Below are 19296 nucleotides of genomic sequence, written 5' to 3' on the forward strand. Positions count from 1 at the left end.
TTTTTAGCCAATAAACTCTGTATTGGATTTGCAAAAAACAAGAATAATTATTTCACACCACCCTCCACCCGCTTCCTCTCCCACAACATACAGGATGGCGTACATGATATAAACAGTTTGGTGATACGAGTCATGGTGCCGGATAAGAACGTTACCCATTTGACAGTGCCTCTGAAATTAAGCTTCAAGCTCCTCAGTCCTAATAATGTAAGCATTTCCATAAGCAGATACATTTGTCCTCAGTTACAAGACTTAATCAATCTTTTGGATGATTGTAATTGTTATAAATGTATCCCCTCTCCCCCTTTTCTTTTCTTTGACAGAGCTCTTTGGAACCCATTTGTCAATTTTTCGATTCAGGTACAATGTTTTTTTATGTAATTTGAAGCATTTTATAAAAAAAAGCTGCAGGAGAGGGAAGGGAGTGTTGTTCTCTGGCCAATTGAACTCCTGCTGTAAAACCTCTGTTAAAAACCATGACCGAATGTATGAAATGTTACGGCTAGAATTGGGGTTATCACATTTGACATAAAATGATGATGGTCCCTGTGGGCAAAACATTGATTCAATAACCTGCTTCCACAAGCTTGCAGTAAGTTCAAGTAACGCGGCTTGTGAGATTTTTCTTCAGTTCTGCCCAAACGTTCAACCAATCTCTCCAAAGTCACAGTGTAGTAGTTTAAAGTTCAGCTCCAAAATATGTGTTTGCTGGGCTAGAATATAACAGTGGGATGAGTCCGTAGCCACAGAGTGCAGTTTACTCTGGGAACAGCACTGTATTTAAATTGTAAAACATACAGGGATTTTGTCAGTAAGCTCAAATCACAGAGTTCTTCAGGTTTTTCCAGTTAAACCCTTTCTTGTTGCAGATCAGCAATGGAGCACCGAGGGGTGCCAGACTGAGAAAAGCGTAAACAACACTTTGATTTGTAAATGTGACCACATGACACCCTTCGCCATCCTCATGGTACACCCACTAACTTGCACTGTCTCTGTTATTACTATATACTGGATGTAGTTTAAATACATCATATAGCAATAATAGTACTGGCTAATTAATCTGAGCCTTTACTTTTAGATGTATACAGTCAGGGCCTGATACCATGAGTTGGTAAGGGATTTATTAGTGAGTTAAGAAGCATATGACATACTTACAACTGACTCAGTCACTTAAACTAATAGCAAAAAGACCCTAAAATCAGGCCCTATGTGTACAGACTGTGTGTATGTTTGAGTCTGTGGGTGGGTGGGTCTATGGGTGGGTGTGTCTGTGAGTGGACGGATGGGTGTGTCTCTGGGAGGGTGGGTGGGTGTCTGTATGGGTGGGTGTGTCTGTGATAGGTAGGCATGTCTCTGGGTTGGTGGGTGTGTGTGTATGGAGGAAAACAACCTTGAAGCTCCACCAGAGCCTTATAAGAATACATGACCATTTAAGTATAATTTTAAAATTATGCAATTTCAAATAGATAGATACTTCTCTCCACAGCATCCAACACACATTGATGAGAAGGACTGGCAGATCCTGTCGGTTCTCACCTACATTGGCTGTGGGCTCTCTGCAGCATTCACTGCTATCTCAGTATTGACATACTTCATATTAGGGTAGGCATTCTTTTTTTCTTCTTTGTTTTTATATAGATAAGTAATCGCCAGCCTATATTGATCCACTGCTGGAGGAAGGCCTCCCCAAGATGTTTTCACTTCTAATCTGTAGCTTCCCTTTTCTGTGACAGAGTTTATTATTTCCTCTTCCCATCTTTTATTTGGCCATCTTCTATGTCTTTTTTCATCTCTTTGAATGCATTCAATAGCCTCCTTTGTCCATCTTTGCTCTGTTCTTCTTGCAATGTGTCCAGCCCACTGCCATTTTAACTTTTTCACTCTCTCAATGATGTCACATAGTTTTGTTTATTCTTGGATCCATTCATCTATTTTTCTAGCTCTTTTTGTTATTCCAAGTGTACATCTTTCCATGCTGCTTTGTGTTGTCTGTGGTTTCTGTAACATTTTTGTATTGAGTGATTAGGCTTCAGAGCCATAGGTGAGTACTGATAGCATGCATCGATCAAATACTTTTCTCTTCAGACAAATGGGTAGATCTACTTTCAAAAGCATACTGTTTCTTCTAAATGTATACATACAAGGCAAGAGCTTACATGTCACAGTAACCCTACAAAGGCTGATGTTTCCTCTCCAGGAGTGCAAAACACGATCACTCCAACACCATCCATGTGTGTCTGAGCACCGCTCTGTATCTGCTCAACATGGCCTTCCTGTTGAATGAGTGGTTGGCCAGTAAGGAGGATGATGCCCTGTGTCTGTTCATCGCTACCTTCATGCACTACTGCCTTCTGAGTTGCTTCACCTGGATGGCCATTGAGGCAATCCACCTGTACCTCCTCATGGTCAAGGTCTTCAACACCTACATCCGACATTACATCGCCAAGCTCTCCTTAGTTGGCTGGGGTGAGTGAATGGGAGGGGCCGCAGTGCAGTGGCCGGTTACTGTAGCTCTGCCCCAGCTGCTATGTTCTCAGAGGACAGAGTACGGTCTCGGAAACCATGTGTTTTATCTCACAGGCTGCTCTGTACAGAGTAGCTGTGCCACAGTGTATCCGCACCCAGCCATCGCTGCAAATCATCAAAGTGTTCCACAAATTCAGACAAATAAGTGTGGCTGAATGAACGATATTGATTAAGTTTAATAAATCACTGAATAATACATACAAATTGTTTTGGCACATTATCAAGACTTTCCTGTTCTACGACCATCTTTAATATTTCCAAATTTGTTGCTGTATATTTTAACAGGGCTTCCTGCAGCAGTGGTTGGCTTATCTCTGGCAGTGGGTGGGAATATAAGCCATGGAACTAGCAGTAACACAAGCATATATGGATACCTTAGGACAAATGTACAGAATAAAACAGATTCAAGTACTGTGTAAGTAACCATGTGTTTACACATGTGACTTCTGCACAATCTCTCTTTGATCATATTCACTGAAACTCTGATGTTTTCACTGACACTAGTAAAGGTAATGGGACAGCTAAATCAACAGACTTTAAAAAGCAGTATTAAGTGTGGTTTCACTTCCTTTTAGATATTTCCTGTAAAATGCTGATCTTTACTTTATCTTACACCAAAACATTTGCTTTTCCTGGGCAACATCGTCAAAAAAAGAAAAAAAGCTTCTGAGCATTGCAGTAGGCCAGGTCACTGACAGGTTGGGAATGGAAGAATAATTTTTTATTATTTTTCTATTTTCACACAGTTGCTGGATCACAAATGAAACATACTTTTATGCATTAAATGTCACCTACTTTGGAATTATATTTACCTTCAACACTGGGATCCTGATCACTGTGGCTACTAAGATTGGCCAGCTGCGTAGGTTTGGTAAAATGCCCAACAGACGTTCTGTGTGGAAAGACATGTGCACTGTGGCAGGACTGACATGTCTGCTGGGCACTACCTGGGCACTGGTTTTCATGGGCCACGGTGTTTTCACCATTCCCATATTGTATATATTCACCATCTTAAACTCCTTGCAAGGTAAGTCCTTTAAGACAGGAAAAAGCACAGTAACTTTATACTGATCTGCCGTGAATTGAGTTTCCAATCATTGCCTTGCCCCATGTATTGTTTCCCAATCTTTCACTCTCCCAGCACACCGATTTTCCCTCTCCCTTCTCATTGCCCTGCAATCTATTCAAGAGCAAAAGGGACAGCAAATGAGTCATTATTCAATTCCACAAATGAGTCGAATCACCTTTCTTTCATGGGAGCAGATTCAGTAGGTGGAAATTACAAACCCAGGGGCCTACAACTTTATTGAGTGACATTCAATTGGTTGCATCATTATGGTGCTCACTGTAGCTCGTTAAGGAAGTTAACATTCTTTCTTTCCATCAAACACTTTCAATCTTCCCACACAAGGCTACCCTGCAGATGTAATTTTATTTCACACCTGCTTGTATTCTGGGAAATGCCCCTAAATTAGGGGTGTCAGAGTCCAGTCCTGGGGGACCGCAGTATCTGCTAGTTTTTGTTACAACAGGGGCACTCAATATTTCATTTCCTGTTGGCTGGTGTAAGTCATTTCCACTTTGTTGCTGCAATCTGTTAGACACATCCCATTAAGATGAAAATGGAGAGAATGGGGTGCAGTGGTGGTTTTAGGGTTATATGTAATAGCAGGGGTTAAATTGGGCAAGGGCCGTCCAGGGCCCCGGCACATAGGTTTACGATTTTCCTCGTACATTTTAAACAATATAGGCTATATTATATATAATTACACCTTTCTCATTCTTACTAATTCAAGCAATGATTCAAAAGCGTTGCCTCTGTAGCACATAATCAATGAGGTCCGCCCCTAAAGTTTACAAGATTACGTCAGAGCTTCAAACAGTCTCCGACAGCGTCATTCGCTGGCAATCGGAGTGATGGTTTATGCTCCCGCCACTTTGGCGTGAAGTCTACGTAAGGTTTCGTTTATGTTTTTGTTTTTTTGCACTCGTATTATACAAGACTGTAAGTCGCAAGTTCGTTTCCTAAGATTGATCCGATCTCAAAGTTTCAGAGGTAAAAGATGTGTGAGGCAAAGAGGAGGAAGCTTACGGACTACTGTAGGCTCGGTCTGCGTCAGTCACTGCTGAGTCACTACTTTACATGTACAGTCGGCTCCCTGTTTGTTGCCACAGGGTGGGATTTGTGAAGCAAAAGCTTATGTTTTTGAAAAGCTTTTATTCGTGAAAATAAATCACGAAATTTGGAACTTGACCCCTAGGTCTTCTGGGGCCGTTTGTACTAACAGGATCAGAAAACAGGATCGGATCCGGATCATAAAAATGTGTTGTACGAAGCAGATCAAGATCCGGCTCCGCTGATCCAATTATTTGATCCGATTATTAAGCAGCGCTGCGGTGACTCAGCAGTTTCCAACCGCGCAGTAGCAACTCAAGAGTATTTAAAAAACTTGCAACTAAGAATAAGAGAGATCCTTCATTAAAAAGGTGAGTTTTAAGAAATGTCTTAAACAGTGGAGTGTAGGTGCTTCTCAAAGCGTTGTATGGAGCGCCGTTTGTGCCAAAAGTGTTCGTCCGTCAATTTGGTAGTTCGTTCAGAAATTCATCAATTTGGCCATACAGTAGTAATAGACAAACAGACCAACTTCCATGCAAACTTCCAGACGAACAGACCAGCTGTCAATCATGCTCTGTGCCAAACCCACTTCAGTCCTTCTAGCCAATCGGAGCAGACGCGCCTATTTTAACCAATAAAACTGCAGGCTCAGATAAAACGGCTTCAGCCAATAAAATTTCAGTTTATTAGAAAGGGCGTTAATGGCGTCTCTGTGTAACCGTGTGGAAATTAAAATCACAATTAACATAGGCTCGTTTATGAGAAGATAAGTTGTTAGAATATTTTTTATATATGTTTTTTTATTAATTGTTCATTCGTTTGGTTAAGAGACGATGCTTTTGGCATTTTAACAGACTGTCAGATTGTATGTATTTTAATTATGTTTAATTGTATTTAAATGGATATGGATCGAGTGGCTAGGGCAAGGTGTTTATTGTTAGTGTGTTTATTTGGCTTTAGTATGTATTGTTTAATGTATTTTCGTGTGCACATATTTTAAAAAATACAGTACATTACCCGACTTAAAGTAATTAGCTCATATTGCAATGATTTGCAATGGGTAAAGTTTAAAACCAAAATCTTTCTGTATGAACACGTGTAAAATACTGTTTTATTGGTGTGAGTATTTTACATGTCAATAATAAAAACATTCTAACAAATTTTAATACTTGTGTTAAATTTTTTTTAATCAATTCTTAAAATCACCTAAATTTTTTAAAATCTTAGTGATTCACATGTAGTGCGTAGTTAAATAAACAAATACATATGTGTGCCAAAAAGGTGTAAAGAGAAGCCCCCCAATATAATGTCAAGCCCACCTCAGCCCCCACTGAGAAGAGGCTGCACAGCCCTGCGATCAAGGATCCTCTATTTTGAAATAAATATAATCCATTGATGCTCGTCACGGAGTAAAGACTAAGTGCGATTTTACAGCCGGGCGGGTTTGTGATGGACGATTTGGATTCATAGCGCAGATTTTATAATCAAGTATAAAAAACAAAAAACAATGCGAGAGATAGGGCGTTTCTATCTAATAAACTGCAATATTATTGGCTGAAGCCGTTTTATCTGAGCCTGAGCCTAGAAGGACTGAAGTGGGTTTGGCACAGAGCATGATTGACAGCTGGTCTGTTCGTCTGGAAGTTTGCATGGAAGTTGGTCTGTTTGTCTATTACTACTGTATGGCCAAATTGATGAATTTCTGAACGAACTACCAAATTGACGGACGAACACTTTTGGCACAAACGGCGCTCCATGGCGTTGCGCAGCCGTGGAACTGCTACAGTAGTTTACAACGGGGGTGATGGAGAAATAAGAGCTTTTCATATTTTATTACAATAATGCAAATAAATACAACCCTAATCGCGCACACACTTCACCTCACCATAAAAGACACAAAAGCAGAATGCACGGTTCAAATCAAATCCGTTCAATTGAAAGTGCAAATCTTTGTAAATAATTTAAGTCAAATTTTTGTTGTTTATCTGTGTTTATTCAGACTTGTCTACATCAATAATATTACTCATGTGCTGAAACCTGCCGGTTGCAAAACATTATATATATATATATATATATATATATATATATATATATATATATATATATATATATATATATATACACTCACCTAAAGGGTTATTAGGAACACCTGTTCAATTTCTCATTAATGCAATTATCTAACCAACCAATCACATGGCAGTTGCTTCAATGCATTTAGGGGTGTGGTCCTGGTCAAGACAATCTCCTGAACTCCAAACTGAATGGCTGAATGGGAAAGAAAGGTGATTTAAGCAATTTTGAGAGTGGCATGGTTGTTGGTGCCAGACGGGCCGGTCTGAGTATTTCACAATCTGCTCAGTTACTGGGATTTTCACGCACAACCATTTCTAGGGTTTACAAAGAATGGTGTGAAAAGGGAAAAACATCCAGTATGCGGCAGTCCTGTGGGCGAAAATGCCTTGTTGATGCTAGAGGTCAGAGGAGAATGGGCCGACTGATTCACGCTGATAGAAGAGCAACTTTGACTGAAATAACCACTCGTTACAACCGAGGTATGCAGCAAAGCATTTGTGAAGCCACAACACGTACAACCTTGAGGCGGATGGGCTACAACAGCAGAAGACCCCACCGGGTACCACTCATCTCCACTACAAATAGGAAAAAGAGGCTACAATTTGCACAAGCTCACCAAAATTGGACAGTTGAAGACTGGAAAAATGTTGCCTGGTCTGATGAGTCTCGATTTCTGTTGAGACATTCAGATGGTAGAGTCAGAATTTGGCGTAAACAGAATGAGAACATGGATCCATCATGCCTTGTTACCACTGTGCAGGCTGGTGGTGGTGGTGTAATGGTGTGGGGGATGTTTTCTTGGCACACTTTAGGCCCCTTAGTGCCAATTGGGCATCGTTTAAATGCCACAGCCTACCTGAGCATTGTTTCTGACCATGTCCATCCCTTTATGACCACCATGTACCCATCCTCTGATGGCTACTTCCAGCAGGATAATGCACCATGTCACAAAGGTCGAATCATTTCAAATTGGTTTCTTGAACATGACAATGAGTTCACTGTACTAAACTGGCCCCCACAGTCACCAGATCTCAACCCAATAGAGCATCTTTGGGATGTGGTGGAACGGGAGCTTCGTGCCCTGGATGTGCATCCCACAAATCTCCATCAACTGCAAGATGCTATCCTATCAATATGGGCCAACATTTCTAAAGAATGCTTTCAGCACCTTGTTGAATCAATGCCACGTAGAATTAAGGCAGTTCTGAAGGCGAAAGGGGGTCAAACACAGTATTAGTATGGTGTTCCTAATAATCCTTTAGGTGAGTGTATAATGTTTTGCAACCGGCAGGTTTCAGCACATGAGTAATATATATATATATATATATATATATATATATCACGTAATTACGTGATAACTATCACGTTTTTATGTGATAGTGAATTATCACGTTTTTACGTGTTAGGGAATTATCTCGTTATTACGTGATAGGGAATTGTCAAATAATAACAGACTGAACTAGGATACCGGAGACAAAACAATGATGTCAGACGTTAGGGATTTTGTACGAACTTACTTTAGGTTGGGATTTAGCCTCAGGGAAATGTTACAGTATTTGGCTCATGTACACCATGTCATAATAAACATTAGGACACTCAGGTGTATCCGAAACAACGATTCTTTTGCAACATGTTTATCTTAAATTAAGCAACACGTACATTTATTGTGCAAAGGTTGACATTTTAATTTAAGTTTTTCAACAAAGCTGTTTTATAAACTAAATCCCATAATACTGCAATTTCACTATAGTAAAATACTGATTATACTAGACATTTCAAGGAATGGAGGTCATATATTCAAAAAATACACATATTAAATCCAGCATGTGCATAGGCATGTTTTGTGCGTGTGTCTATGTATGTTTGTTTTACTCAAGATAATAATAATGTGTGAATGTTACAAATTAGCTTGGGGAGTCATATATACTGCGTGTATGTGTGTTTCCACCCAGGCTAAAACGATAGTCTGACGATATAAATACTGTGCATTTGTTCAGGATAATTCATATCGAGTAGTTTCTATTTTTAAGTTATTAATTACTGTTGTCTCGATAGAATGTGAGATGTCCCAGATTCAATTTGATCGACGTGCTCTGTTTGTCCATGATCACATACATATTCCTGATCTTCAAATAGTAATGTTTGTAGGAGCCAATGTATGTATTAATAAACATTTATAATAATATGTTTTGTTTAACTTGTATTTCTGTATGTTGCATTGAGTATACATAATTCAATTATTTTTCATTTGATAACTTGATCATTAATGTAATTGATAATTGGGTGAGAAAGGGGAAGGAGTGAAATAAGATGATGTAAATAATCATGGATTTTGATTAAGATCGGATCCCGTTAGTGCAACACTTTTCATTGTTTCTCAGGTCCGCTCGCTTACCACCATGTCCTACATCGCCTGCTGTCCAATCCGTTTCATGTCAGGTGGTGTCGGGCGGACTGTGCTAGAAAGTCCAGGACCACTTTTTAGTCCCAGTCCGACCCAGTATGGTGTATGCAAACGATTTAATGCCAACCTTTCTTATCCGATAACATTGTATTTATTGATATAAAAGTGCCAAGCTGAATAGACGAGCTAATTCTGGTTTGTTGTTTCGATACGATTTTGATAAGATTTTGTAGGCTTTGCATACACATGTGCCCCCATCGAAAGCCTGAAACCACAGAGCCCCCCAACATAAGAAATCCCAATTTAAACCCTGCATAATAGGATAGGCTCTAAATGCATCACTGTGTTTATTTTCCCCCACAGGATTTTTTATTTTCCTCTGGATCTGCGCTTCATCATCAAAGGGGGCAAAAGAAAGGAGACGTAGTTCAAGGAACACCTATGCAGGCTTTGAACACAGCTCCATGAGTAAAGCCAGAGAGGACATGTTCCCTGGGCTGAATGTCAACCCTTACAAATAGCCCATGACTCATGCGGGGTTTTCTGTAGATGAGACATGTTGGAATCCGAGCAATTGATGTGTCATGATAATTGATGTATCTTAGTTCCTTTAATTATTTATAAACTGTTGTTTTTTCTCTTAAATATTAAGGTATGTGTTTACTGTATATACAATACCTAATGGGAGTTGAAAATATTCATACCTACCATGTGACAACTATCACAAACATGTTTAATCTGTGATAGTATGTCAGCTAAATATTTCAAGCTAAAAAAAAACATTAATGCCTCTTACATTGAATATGTAATCTTTTTCTGTACATAATTGCTATTATTATGTGGTCAAATGTTCAAATGTGTTTAAAGATAAGTAGATAGATAGATACATATATTATTGTCTGGAACCTCTTGTTTTGGCAGCAATCAACAAAATAGAAGCAAAAACATGTTAAAAACAATTCTGTGATTGATTAACCACCACAATATTGTTTTTTGATCATTATTTTTGGGGTGCAATATTTCTGTTTATATAAACAATATATTATACGCCTAGTCCTGCCTTCCCTTGTGAAAAGGTACTGTTAGAGTGGTAAAAACACAGGGACACAAGATTGTCCTGTAGAAACATGACTGAGAAAATTCAATGCAACGTTAAAGCAGCTTAAAACCATGAGATAAATAAAAAAGTCACTATGCACAATAACTGGGGATACTTTTCATTAGTGTTAGGCTTGTTATCAGATAATAGTTTTTAATGTTTTAATAGATGATGATTAAAAAATGTGTATTGTATTTTCATAATTTATGTTATAGCTTCATTTTAAAATAAAGCTTTTATGTTACTACAAGTGTAGACTTTTAAAATGAAACATTAAAAAAGCCAAAGCCCATCGCCACGCACATTATTACTGAACGGGAAAAAGCTGAAAAAAGTTTAGTGGTAAATGCTTAAGAATGTATCAACGTCAGGTGAACAAGTTCGCCAATACTAAAATTGCCTGCAAGTGTCTTGCATGAAACCGCACCAGAATAGGTAACTATTCTGCTAAACCACAACCACCCCCACAAACAGAGATGTCTCGGTGCTCTGATATACAATCTGATAACATAACCCCCCAACTGGAAAAATGCTTCCCCCCATACAACCCCCCATGAAACCTTTCCCCATGGCTTTCATTTTCCTCCCAGTCTGGCGACCCTGGTTGTGGTGCATGTTTGTTGGGACAGATGGATGACAATGCAGCCTCAAAAACACAGCGTCAGACTAAATGTTAAACACGGATACAATAGCATCAATGCGGTTAAATGTAAATTAGTGAGAACTCCTGTCGGAGATTTGAACTCAGCCCAGTTCGTTTGAAATGGTTGTCTGTGGCGTGTCCAGTATGAGTTTTAAGAACAGAAAAATACGCGTTTACACATCTATTTTAAACTGTCAAATCACCCCCACACTGGATGAAGCAATATCCTGCTACACCAGTATATAAAAAGGGGAACTTTTTTATTATGCTATCTCAATCTCCGGTTGTCTGTCTTCCTAGCATGCACACATTTTTCTTTTAAAATTGGACGTGTTTCTGTAGGTTGTCTACAAATAGCATTGTGGACTAGCCTGTAATAAGACTTGGACATACACACACAGATGCACATACAACTTTGGAGGCAGACATGCAGAACTTTAAAACCATTATTTGTATGATTACACTGGCTTCTGTCATTCCGACAAACAATTCTGAAGGTAAGAGTATTTTTATTTGACAAAGGGCATTTCCTGGCCATATAGGCCGAGATAGATTAATTTAAAACGGTTGTACGAGAAAGTCTTGAGTATTCATGGGAAATGAACAACTGATGAAATTGTGTATTGTTTTTCTTGTTCAGGGAATTGCTTTTCCTAGACAGAATACCATTTTGTAGACCAAATCAAAACTTGGACCCACGAATTACAAAAGTGTGCCTATTTCGCCTTGTTTTATCAATAATATAGTGATAGAAGGGTCTCAAGGGTCTCATCACTACAGTATAAACCGATAGAGTTTACATGTGTCCTGTGTGTCCTAGAATGTATTAATTTATTTGTTTGTTTGTTTGTTTATCTAAATTTAATGTATTTTAGATCAGTTGCACGGGGATACTCCGGATAAGGAAAAAATGTATTTATAATTATTGATGGTTTAAATTCCTGATCTATAGGCTAATTAAACAATACACATTTTTTATGTCTAGATTTGCTTTTTCAGCATCTAATTACTGAATAGATTTCGAAACGAGACAGTATTCAGTTATTTCAATTACTTAGGGTAGCTAGCCTAATGCTTTTTCTACAACTGAAATAGTACGGAAGATGAGCGCCGACACAAATCTCGTTGATATGAACTAAAATGCAATTAATATGCTTTTTATTAAATGGCTATCATTATTTCAGTTTAATAAACTATAATATGTTTGAACATATAGTCTCTAAAGGACAGCGATTGATTCAAGGTCAGATTTATGTGCATTATCTGGCAGATCATATTGCACATAAGTGTCTATAGGCATGTGTAACAAACCAAACTGTTTAGATTAGTTAATTGGAAAAGGGTAATTAAGTCTGGTCATCTATTGACACAACCCTAATGCATGGGGCGCCAAATGTAAAACAGCACAGTGTTTTTTTTTACATATTTAACTTAAACCTTGTGTTTTTTTCCACATTTATAAAGATTTCGTTTTTATTTTTCAATACATAAATCCGTAATCTCCGTTTTTGAATAATAAATAATTATCGTTTGATTAAATATTTAAATCCTAAATCTCTGAGTCACAAAATAAATATATAGTTTTATAATAATTATTTAGTGTAAACTTAAATGTTAAATATTGTAGCGATCTGGGACTGGGGGGTCATGTGCGCTATGTGTATGTGTTTATGTAACTGTGTTTAGTTACTTCCGGGATCAGGGGTTGGCCCCGGGCGGGAACACGGGGCGCGCCGTGATTGGTGGAGCCAGTCACGGGGTCCGAACTAATAAATAGGGGTGCCCGGTGCCTGCGTGGCAGTTGAGAGAGTAGTTGTTTTCCGAGGATTTTACTTGCTGTTCAGAGAAGAGTTGTTAGAGCTGTAGTCAGCAGCGAAGTCGCTTCAGCATGAAAAGCCAGTTCAAATGAAGCTCTTGAAATAACCTCCGTTATTTCTGCACCGCGTGGTGGAACCGCAACGAGAGCCGTGAACAGCGGTGCTCGTTGCCATATAAATGTAAAAGTTAAATCTAAATGTTAAATGTGGAGTTTGCATAATGGTCAGTTGGCCTCTCACAGCAGTGGGACGGGTCTTCAGTAACCCGCGTAATGAGAGCTGTGTTTCGGGGCATCAAATTTTATGGAGCGCCGTTTGTGCCAAAAGTGTTCGTCCGTCAATTTGGTAGTTCATTGGGAAATTCATTCGGAAATTCATCAATTTTGCCATTCAGTAGTACATTCATCCACTTGATCAACTTTGTAATTAAATGTGGCGTTTCATTAATATAAATAGACAAACTTCCAGACCAACAGACTAACTGTCAATCATGCTCTGTGCCAAACGCACTTCAGTCCATTTAGCCAATCGGAGCAGACGCGCCTATTTTAACCAATAAAACTGCAGGCTCAGATAAAACAGCTTAAGCCAATAATATTGCAGTTTATTAGAAAGGGCGTTACTATACCATCGTTTTTTGTTTTTTATACTTGATTATAAAATCTGCGCTATGAATCCAAATCGTCCATCACAAACCCGGCTGTAAAATCGCACTTAGTCTTTACTCCGTGACGAGCATCAATGGATTATATTTATTTCAAAATAGAGGATCCTTGATCGCAGGGCTGTGCAGCCTCTTCTCCGTGGGGGCTGAGGTGGGCTTGACATTATATTGGGGGGCTTCTCTTTACACCTTTTTGGCACACATATGTATTTATTTATTTAACTACGCACTACATGTTAATCACTAAGATTTTAAAAAATTTAGGTGATTTTAAGAATTGATTAAAAAAAATTTAACACAAGTATTAAAATTTGTTAGAATGTTTTTATTATTGACATGTAAAATATATATACATATATATGTATATATATATGAGTGGACACTGGCTCCCAGTAAAAACTGATCCACTGAGTGGACACTGGCTCCCAGTAAAAACTGAATTCAAAAAAATCACCGAACTGCAGATGTGGCGGGAGGGTCAGGGCAGGACTTTACATCGAGTGAGCGGCCAGCGGAGCAGCAGCCCAGGGTTTGAGTATAAACTCGCAGGGAATCGTTTCCCCCTTTGAGACACTGGCCCACAATCACACCAGCATATTGGATTCATAACTTACACACAGTCCTGGTCATCAGTGGTCACTGATATTGGTTTTATAATGAATAGTACACAGTCCGGGTCATCAGTGGTCACTCATATTGGATTGATAATAAATAACACACAGTCCTGCTCATCAGTGGTCACTCATATTGGATTTATAATGAATAACCCACAGTCCTGCTCATCAGTAGTCCAGTAACTGAACCAGTGCACTGTGAGAGAGGCCGGTCAGGCCTGTAACCAGAAGCATTGTGGGATACTCATGTATAAAACACTCAATATAGGAGAGATCGTGAGATTTAGAATGGCTAGTAAGATATGCATTTATGAAGTTTCAACATGTTTTTAATTTCCCCAAAGTTAATTTCATAACAGAAACACTGAGCTTTGTGAGCTGCGCTTTCTAAGCACTGATGAAGCTGAAACGTTTGCTGTATATAATAAAATTACAATACTAATAATACTACTACTACTACTAATAATAATAATAATAATTATTATTATTATTATTATTATTGTTTTCTCTTTTTTTTTTTGTTAGACGAAGTACTGGAAGGGAATAAGAAAAAATCCATTAACCAGCATGAACAATGTAAAATTGGAACTTCAGGAACTTCTACAGTCAAGGAGCCGGACTGTGTGTATGCTGTGTTTAATGTGACAAGAGAGAAAGAAATGTCCTTCTCATATAGCTCATCTCAGCGTAATGTAAGAAACTACACCTGACCTCTAAAATGCAACAGAGAAAACTAATGTAGGATCTAAAATCACCTTAGTGTTTATGACAGCATACCATACACAATACATATGTAATATCTGACTGGAGCATTTAGTAAATAAGAGTCTCTTCTTCACCCTTTCAGTGACTTACTTTTCTTTACTTTTTTGATTTCTACATTTGTTTTGCAGTTCAAAAATATTTCACAACATGAGCTTGATATTCATATACCAAAGGAAGTTTTCCAAAAAGCCAAGCCTACGGAGCCGATTGTGACTCGAGTAATCCTCACTGCTTTCAGAAATACAACGTTGTTCACGGTATGTTTTCAGAGCTGCGTCTCCACACACTGTGAGGGAAGCTTCGTGCTTTGGGGACACGCACTGAAAGTCAGGGGAAAGTATGCAGTGAAGGGAGGAGAGACAGATGTATGATATGCACAACCAGACGATGTACAGTTACAATACATAGGGTTTGGGATTTAAGTTATTTTGTATTGACGCGTAAATATCACACAAGTTTCTTGAATCTGAGGAAATGAGGAACGGACCTTATTAAAGGTCACAGGCTTCTTAGTGCAGTGTTTCACCAGTGACTATCAGAGAACTGGACTAGACAAGACCAAATTAAAACATTTTGTGTAGAAATATTTAGTCCTGAAACAGTTATACTTTCCAATCCAAACTGCAAATAACATTAGATTTACACATCATGGAAAAACAAGAAAATGCATTTCTTAACTGTATGGAACTTTACCAATTCTTATAGAATAACTTATGTGTGATATTAAAAATAGATTGATTATTTTCTGCATGGGTTTCCTTTAATTAACAATGTACATGGTTAATAGCAATGTGGTGGCTGACAGACTTGAAGCAGTCTTGAATTTTTCTTGACTTTTGGTTTAGACGAGTATGAAATACCACTTGCTCAACAACATGGTGATAGGAGTGAATGTCGGGAATGGGAACATCTTAAACCTCACAGACCCAGTGAAGATAATATTCAAGCACAACAATGAGGTGACTATCTGCTGTGGTTCAATCTTGGCAGTCAGTGTCTTTAGAGAGTGAGAGTATTAATTCTGTGTCTGTGTCCTTAAGCTAATACTGAAATTTGTAAGACTTGTACTATTTAACTTAAAATATATATTTTAAATACACATTATATGTACTTTTGTATTTCAGAGCAATAATGGAAACTGTTCATACTGGAGTAGTTCAAAGATTGTTACAAAGAATGGTATATTTATTTCTCTCTTCTTTTTGAATGGGATTTTTTTTTGCACAATTGTATGCACTATTGAACAGGATAATCAAAATTAAATTGATTCTGTTACAGGGTCCTGGCTGCAAAATGGATGTAATACCAACAAAACAAGAGAATATTTTATCTGCAGCTGCAATCATTTAAGTTTCTTTGCCATATTAATGGTTTGTACATACACGTGTAAGATTGGAATAGTACCCACACAATATTTGCAATTCAACTCAGTTTGCTTTATTAGCATGACAACAGTGTATTGGTATTTCCAAAATTTATATTCACATACATACAGCTCTGTTTTTAAGAGACCGTTTAACATTGATTTCTGAACTTGGAGTGGTCTCAATTGTTTCCAGAGCTGTATATGCTCCCTGCAAGTTGTATTTAATTCAGACAGATCAATGTTTCAGTCTATTAAAGATCTTCATCAGAATCCTGATAAAAGATTGAAATTAAATAAATAAAACTTGTTTGGTGCATATATGTGTTGTGTTATGGTACTGCTCTACCTTGATATTTTAAAGATTCTGGATGTTTTTATGTAATATAGACATGCACACAAACAGACAGGATTTCATAAATATGTGCAACATAATCTTTCCTATTTTTAATCAAAAATAAATAAAGGAGTTGAGCAGATGAGTATATAAGCATTACCCTTCATACAATAACAAAACAATGCAACTACAAAAAACTAAAAACTTTGCAATAAACTAAATTTGACTCCCTAATAATTTACAAACCTAGTGCTATGTGGTGGGTTTAAACTCTGTAAAATGAAACCCTATCCAGTAGTTGATCAAAGAGTACTTACTGGAAAAGCTAAAAAAGATCTCCTTTTCTTCCCTACATGAACAAGTGTGTAACTGATCTTCTGTTCTCATAAAACACAAAGGTTGATGTTGTTGGTACACCCCCCAAGTCTCTTGTTTACATCACCTACGCTGGCAGTGGGATATCTGTACTGTTCACAGCTGTCACCATGATCTTGTTTTTATGTTTTCGGTAAGTGGAAAAATACATGAACATAAACCTTTTCTTTCTCTTTTCATAACACAATAATACTGTACCAACATGTCACTCTACTGTGTGAACTAAAATTGGATTCTGTTTACAATATGTGATAATTTATTGTAACTGACTTTGTTTGGCTAAACTCCAAGATGCAATTTTAGCAGGAACTATTTACGTTGAAACCTCAACAAATGAAGAAGCTATTTAAGCTTAATTAGTGATTGGTCACAACTCATGAGCAAAAATCACACAAAGTCACAATCAACTTGAATTATAATATAATCATATATTGAATGCATCCAGTACTACATGTACCAAATCCAGATAAGCTCCACCTCCTCTTTAAAAACAATGTTAAAGAAATAAAAAAGTACTTTCATAACTTTGTATTTTGCTGCATTTAGTTTCAGGTGATATAAAATGCAGAGCACACTGTGCTCTGGAGCAAATAACCATATAGACAGACTGACCTGCTTGGATGACTGACCAATTGCTTTGTTCCTCATCCTGCAGAAAAAGGAGGTCTGAGCACAGTCTGTTGATTCACATCCACCTGAACTGCAGCCTCTTCCTCCTTCACCTCTTCTTCCTCCTCAACGTGGGGCTGGCAAACAGTAGTGGCCAGATGCTGTGCTGGTTGCTGGGTGTGCTGCTGCACTGGGCCCTGCTGTGCTGTTTCACCTGGAAAGCCATCGAGGGCTTCCACCTCTACATGCTGCTGGTCAAGGTTTACAACATCTACGTCCACAGATACATGCTGAAGCTGTGCTGTGTGGGCTGGGGTGAGGACAGCACTATACACAGCCAACTTTCCTCAGTTATTGTTTCTAAGGTTTGGTACAACACATGGCCAGCTACCTACCCCACACACACACAAACACACATACGGCAGTAAACAAAATGATTTGAATGTTTTTAACAGCTGGTTTGTACCAAGATTCCATGTGTGAGTGACTTCTCAGTGCCTGCCTTCTGTTTATTAGTTCAATAGTCCCTTCTTGTCTCTAACTCCCATCACTTCGACCACATTTAAAAAATCCCTCTCACAGGAGGAAAGATTGTGTTCTCCAGTGACCTGTCCTGTTTTCTAGGTGTCCCTACTGTGATCGTGGTTACCTGTGCCAGTGTGAACAAGTATGGACAATACAACCTAGGGAGCGATCAGAACCACACCTCAGCGGACATGTAGGCCCTGCTTTTATGTTCCACACTAGAACAGCGGACTGTGAAAATATGCATGTGTATCCACTTTTATCAGTATTCAACAATTAACCTTGTATTGGCAGAAGAGCTTACATTGAAAACATTAAAAATAAATGCAGTACAGAATGGTGGGTGGCAAGGCAAGGCAAGTTATGGTTGTGATCATAAGGCAACTTAGTTGAGGTGACAGTGTCTGGCTTTAGTGGAGGCATTGCCAACAAAAATCTTTAACCATCTATCTGTGCAGAGTGTAGTTTACAATGCAACATTTATTTTTATCACTGGGCAGGTGCTGGATTAGTGACAAAACCGTGCACTACATCACAATCATTGGCTACTTCAGCGTGATCGCACTCTTTAACACTGTGATGCTGAGCATTGTTGCAGCAAAGCTGTGCAGGCGGCGACAGAGCAGCCTGCCGCACGAGAGGCGGCAGCAGCTGTGGAAGGACTGTCCGACGGTGCTGGGGCTGAGCTGTGTGCTGGGGTTGCCCTGGGCTTTGGGCTTCTTTGGGTATGGGCCCATGCAGCTCATTATTTTGTACCTCTTCACCATCTTCAATTCCTTTCAGGGTGAGTAAGCTCTTGGTCTCTCGGCAAGAATATTATTCTGAATAGAGCATGGTACCATAGGAAAATTCAAATAGGTAATGGCCACAGGCCTTGATACTGCAGTTTGTCAAGTTATGAGTAGTTGGAGAGGAGAACAGAGGACCCTCTGGTTTCACAGAACTGTATGCAAATCCTTTGCAGAGGCCTTAACAGGAGATTGAGTGCTGCTTATACCAACACACAGCCAAAGCCAATTAAGAGTCAGAGATCAACTGCTTGTTTTGCCCATCTATCACCAGGTCTGTTTCTCTTCCTGTGGGTCCTTGCACTCCTACATCACCTTCCGACGAAGGAAGACTCCTCAAAAAAAAGTAAGACTGAGGGGAGCACCACAACTTAACACCCATCACTCCCATTACAAAATCAGCTTTGAAAATAAGGCTGACAGATTTTCATATTGCTGGTATGGCTTGCATTTGTGATCTTCTCACTGCACAAGAATGTTCTGTAAATAAAGTCCTGTACATGCTGACCCTCCCATTGTCTTTGCATTATTTGTAGGGAGAATAAGATTTGTAGTCAAAAGGAGGCATGCCTTGCTAC

General features: G+C 38.7%; 2 protein-coding genes across 3 annotated transcripts; both read left to right on the plus strand.

Moving 5' to 3' along the window:
• The first annotated feature begins 103 nt into the window (after positions 1-103).
• Positions 104-10412, plus strand: LOC136758254 (adhesion G-protein coupled receptor G6). The gene is made up of 8 exons (XM_066712512.1): positions 104-207; positions 324-360; positions 870-967; positions 1487-1602; positions 2198-2466; positions 2812-2941; positions 3273-3553; positions 9483-10412. The coding sequence occupies exons 1-8, from the start codon at positions 133-135 to the stop codon at positions 9638-9640; spliced, it is 1164 nt and encodes a 387-aa protein (XP_066568609.1). The 5' UTR covers positions 104-132; the 3' UTR covers positions 9641-10412.
• Positions 10413-11008: 596 nt separating this feature from the next.
• Positions 11009-19225, plus strand: LOC136758900 (adhesion G protein-coupled receptor G3). Of its 2 annotated transcripts, XM_066713644.1 has the most exons (11): positions 11009-11358; positions 14482-14648; positions 14850-14978; positions 15567-15680; positions 15846-15900; positions 16000-16091; positions 16820-16929; positions 17452-17720; positions 18030-18123; positions 18431-18714; positions 18993-19225. In XM_066713644.1, exons 1-11 carry the CDS (start codon positions 11289-11291, stop codon positions 19091-19093), a joined length of 1485 nt encoding a protein of 494 aa, XP_066569741.1. In that variant the 5' UTR covers positions 11009-11288; the 3' UTR covers positions 19094-19225. The 2 variants fall into 2 exon arrangements, with proteins under 2 accessions (XP_066569741.1, XP_066569743.1); XM_066713646.1 differs by lacking the exon at positions 14482-14648 and having other exon boundaries at positions 11011-11358.
• Positions 19226-19296: the final 71 nt, after the last annotated feature.

This window comes from Amia ocellicauda, chromosome 9 (assembly GCF_036373705.1).
Source record: "Amia ocellicauda isolate fAmiCal2 chromosome 9, fAmiCal2.hap1, whole genome shotgun sequence".
Lineage (NCBI taxonomy): Eukaryota > Metazoa > Chordata > Actinopteri > Amiiformes > Amiidae > Amia > Amia ocellicauda.

Coding starts and splice junctions, on each gene's coding strand:
- LOC136758254 (XM_066712512.1), top strand. CDS start 133: ATGGTGCCGGATAAGAACGTTACCCATTTGACAGTGCCTCTGAAATTA. Junction 208..323: donor AGCTCCTCAGTCCTAATAAT/GTAAGCATTTCC, acceptor TTTCTTTGACAG/AGCTCTTTGGAACCCATTTG. Junction 2,942..3,272: donor AAAACAGATTCAAGTACTGT/GTAAGTAACCAT, acceptor ATTTTCACACAG/TTGCTGGATCACAAATGAAA.
- LOC136758900 (XM_066713644.1), top strand. CDS start 11,289: ATGCAGAACTTTAAAACCATTATTTGTATGATTACACTGGCTTCTGTC. Junction 15,901..15,999: donor AAAGATTGTTACAAAGAATG/GTATATTTATTT, acceptor ATTCTGTTACAG/GGTCCTGGCTGCAAAATGGA. Junction 18,715..18,992: donor CATCTTCAATTCCTTTCAGG/GTGAGTAAGCTC, acceptor ATCTATCACCAG/GTCTGTTTCTCTTCCTGTGG.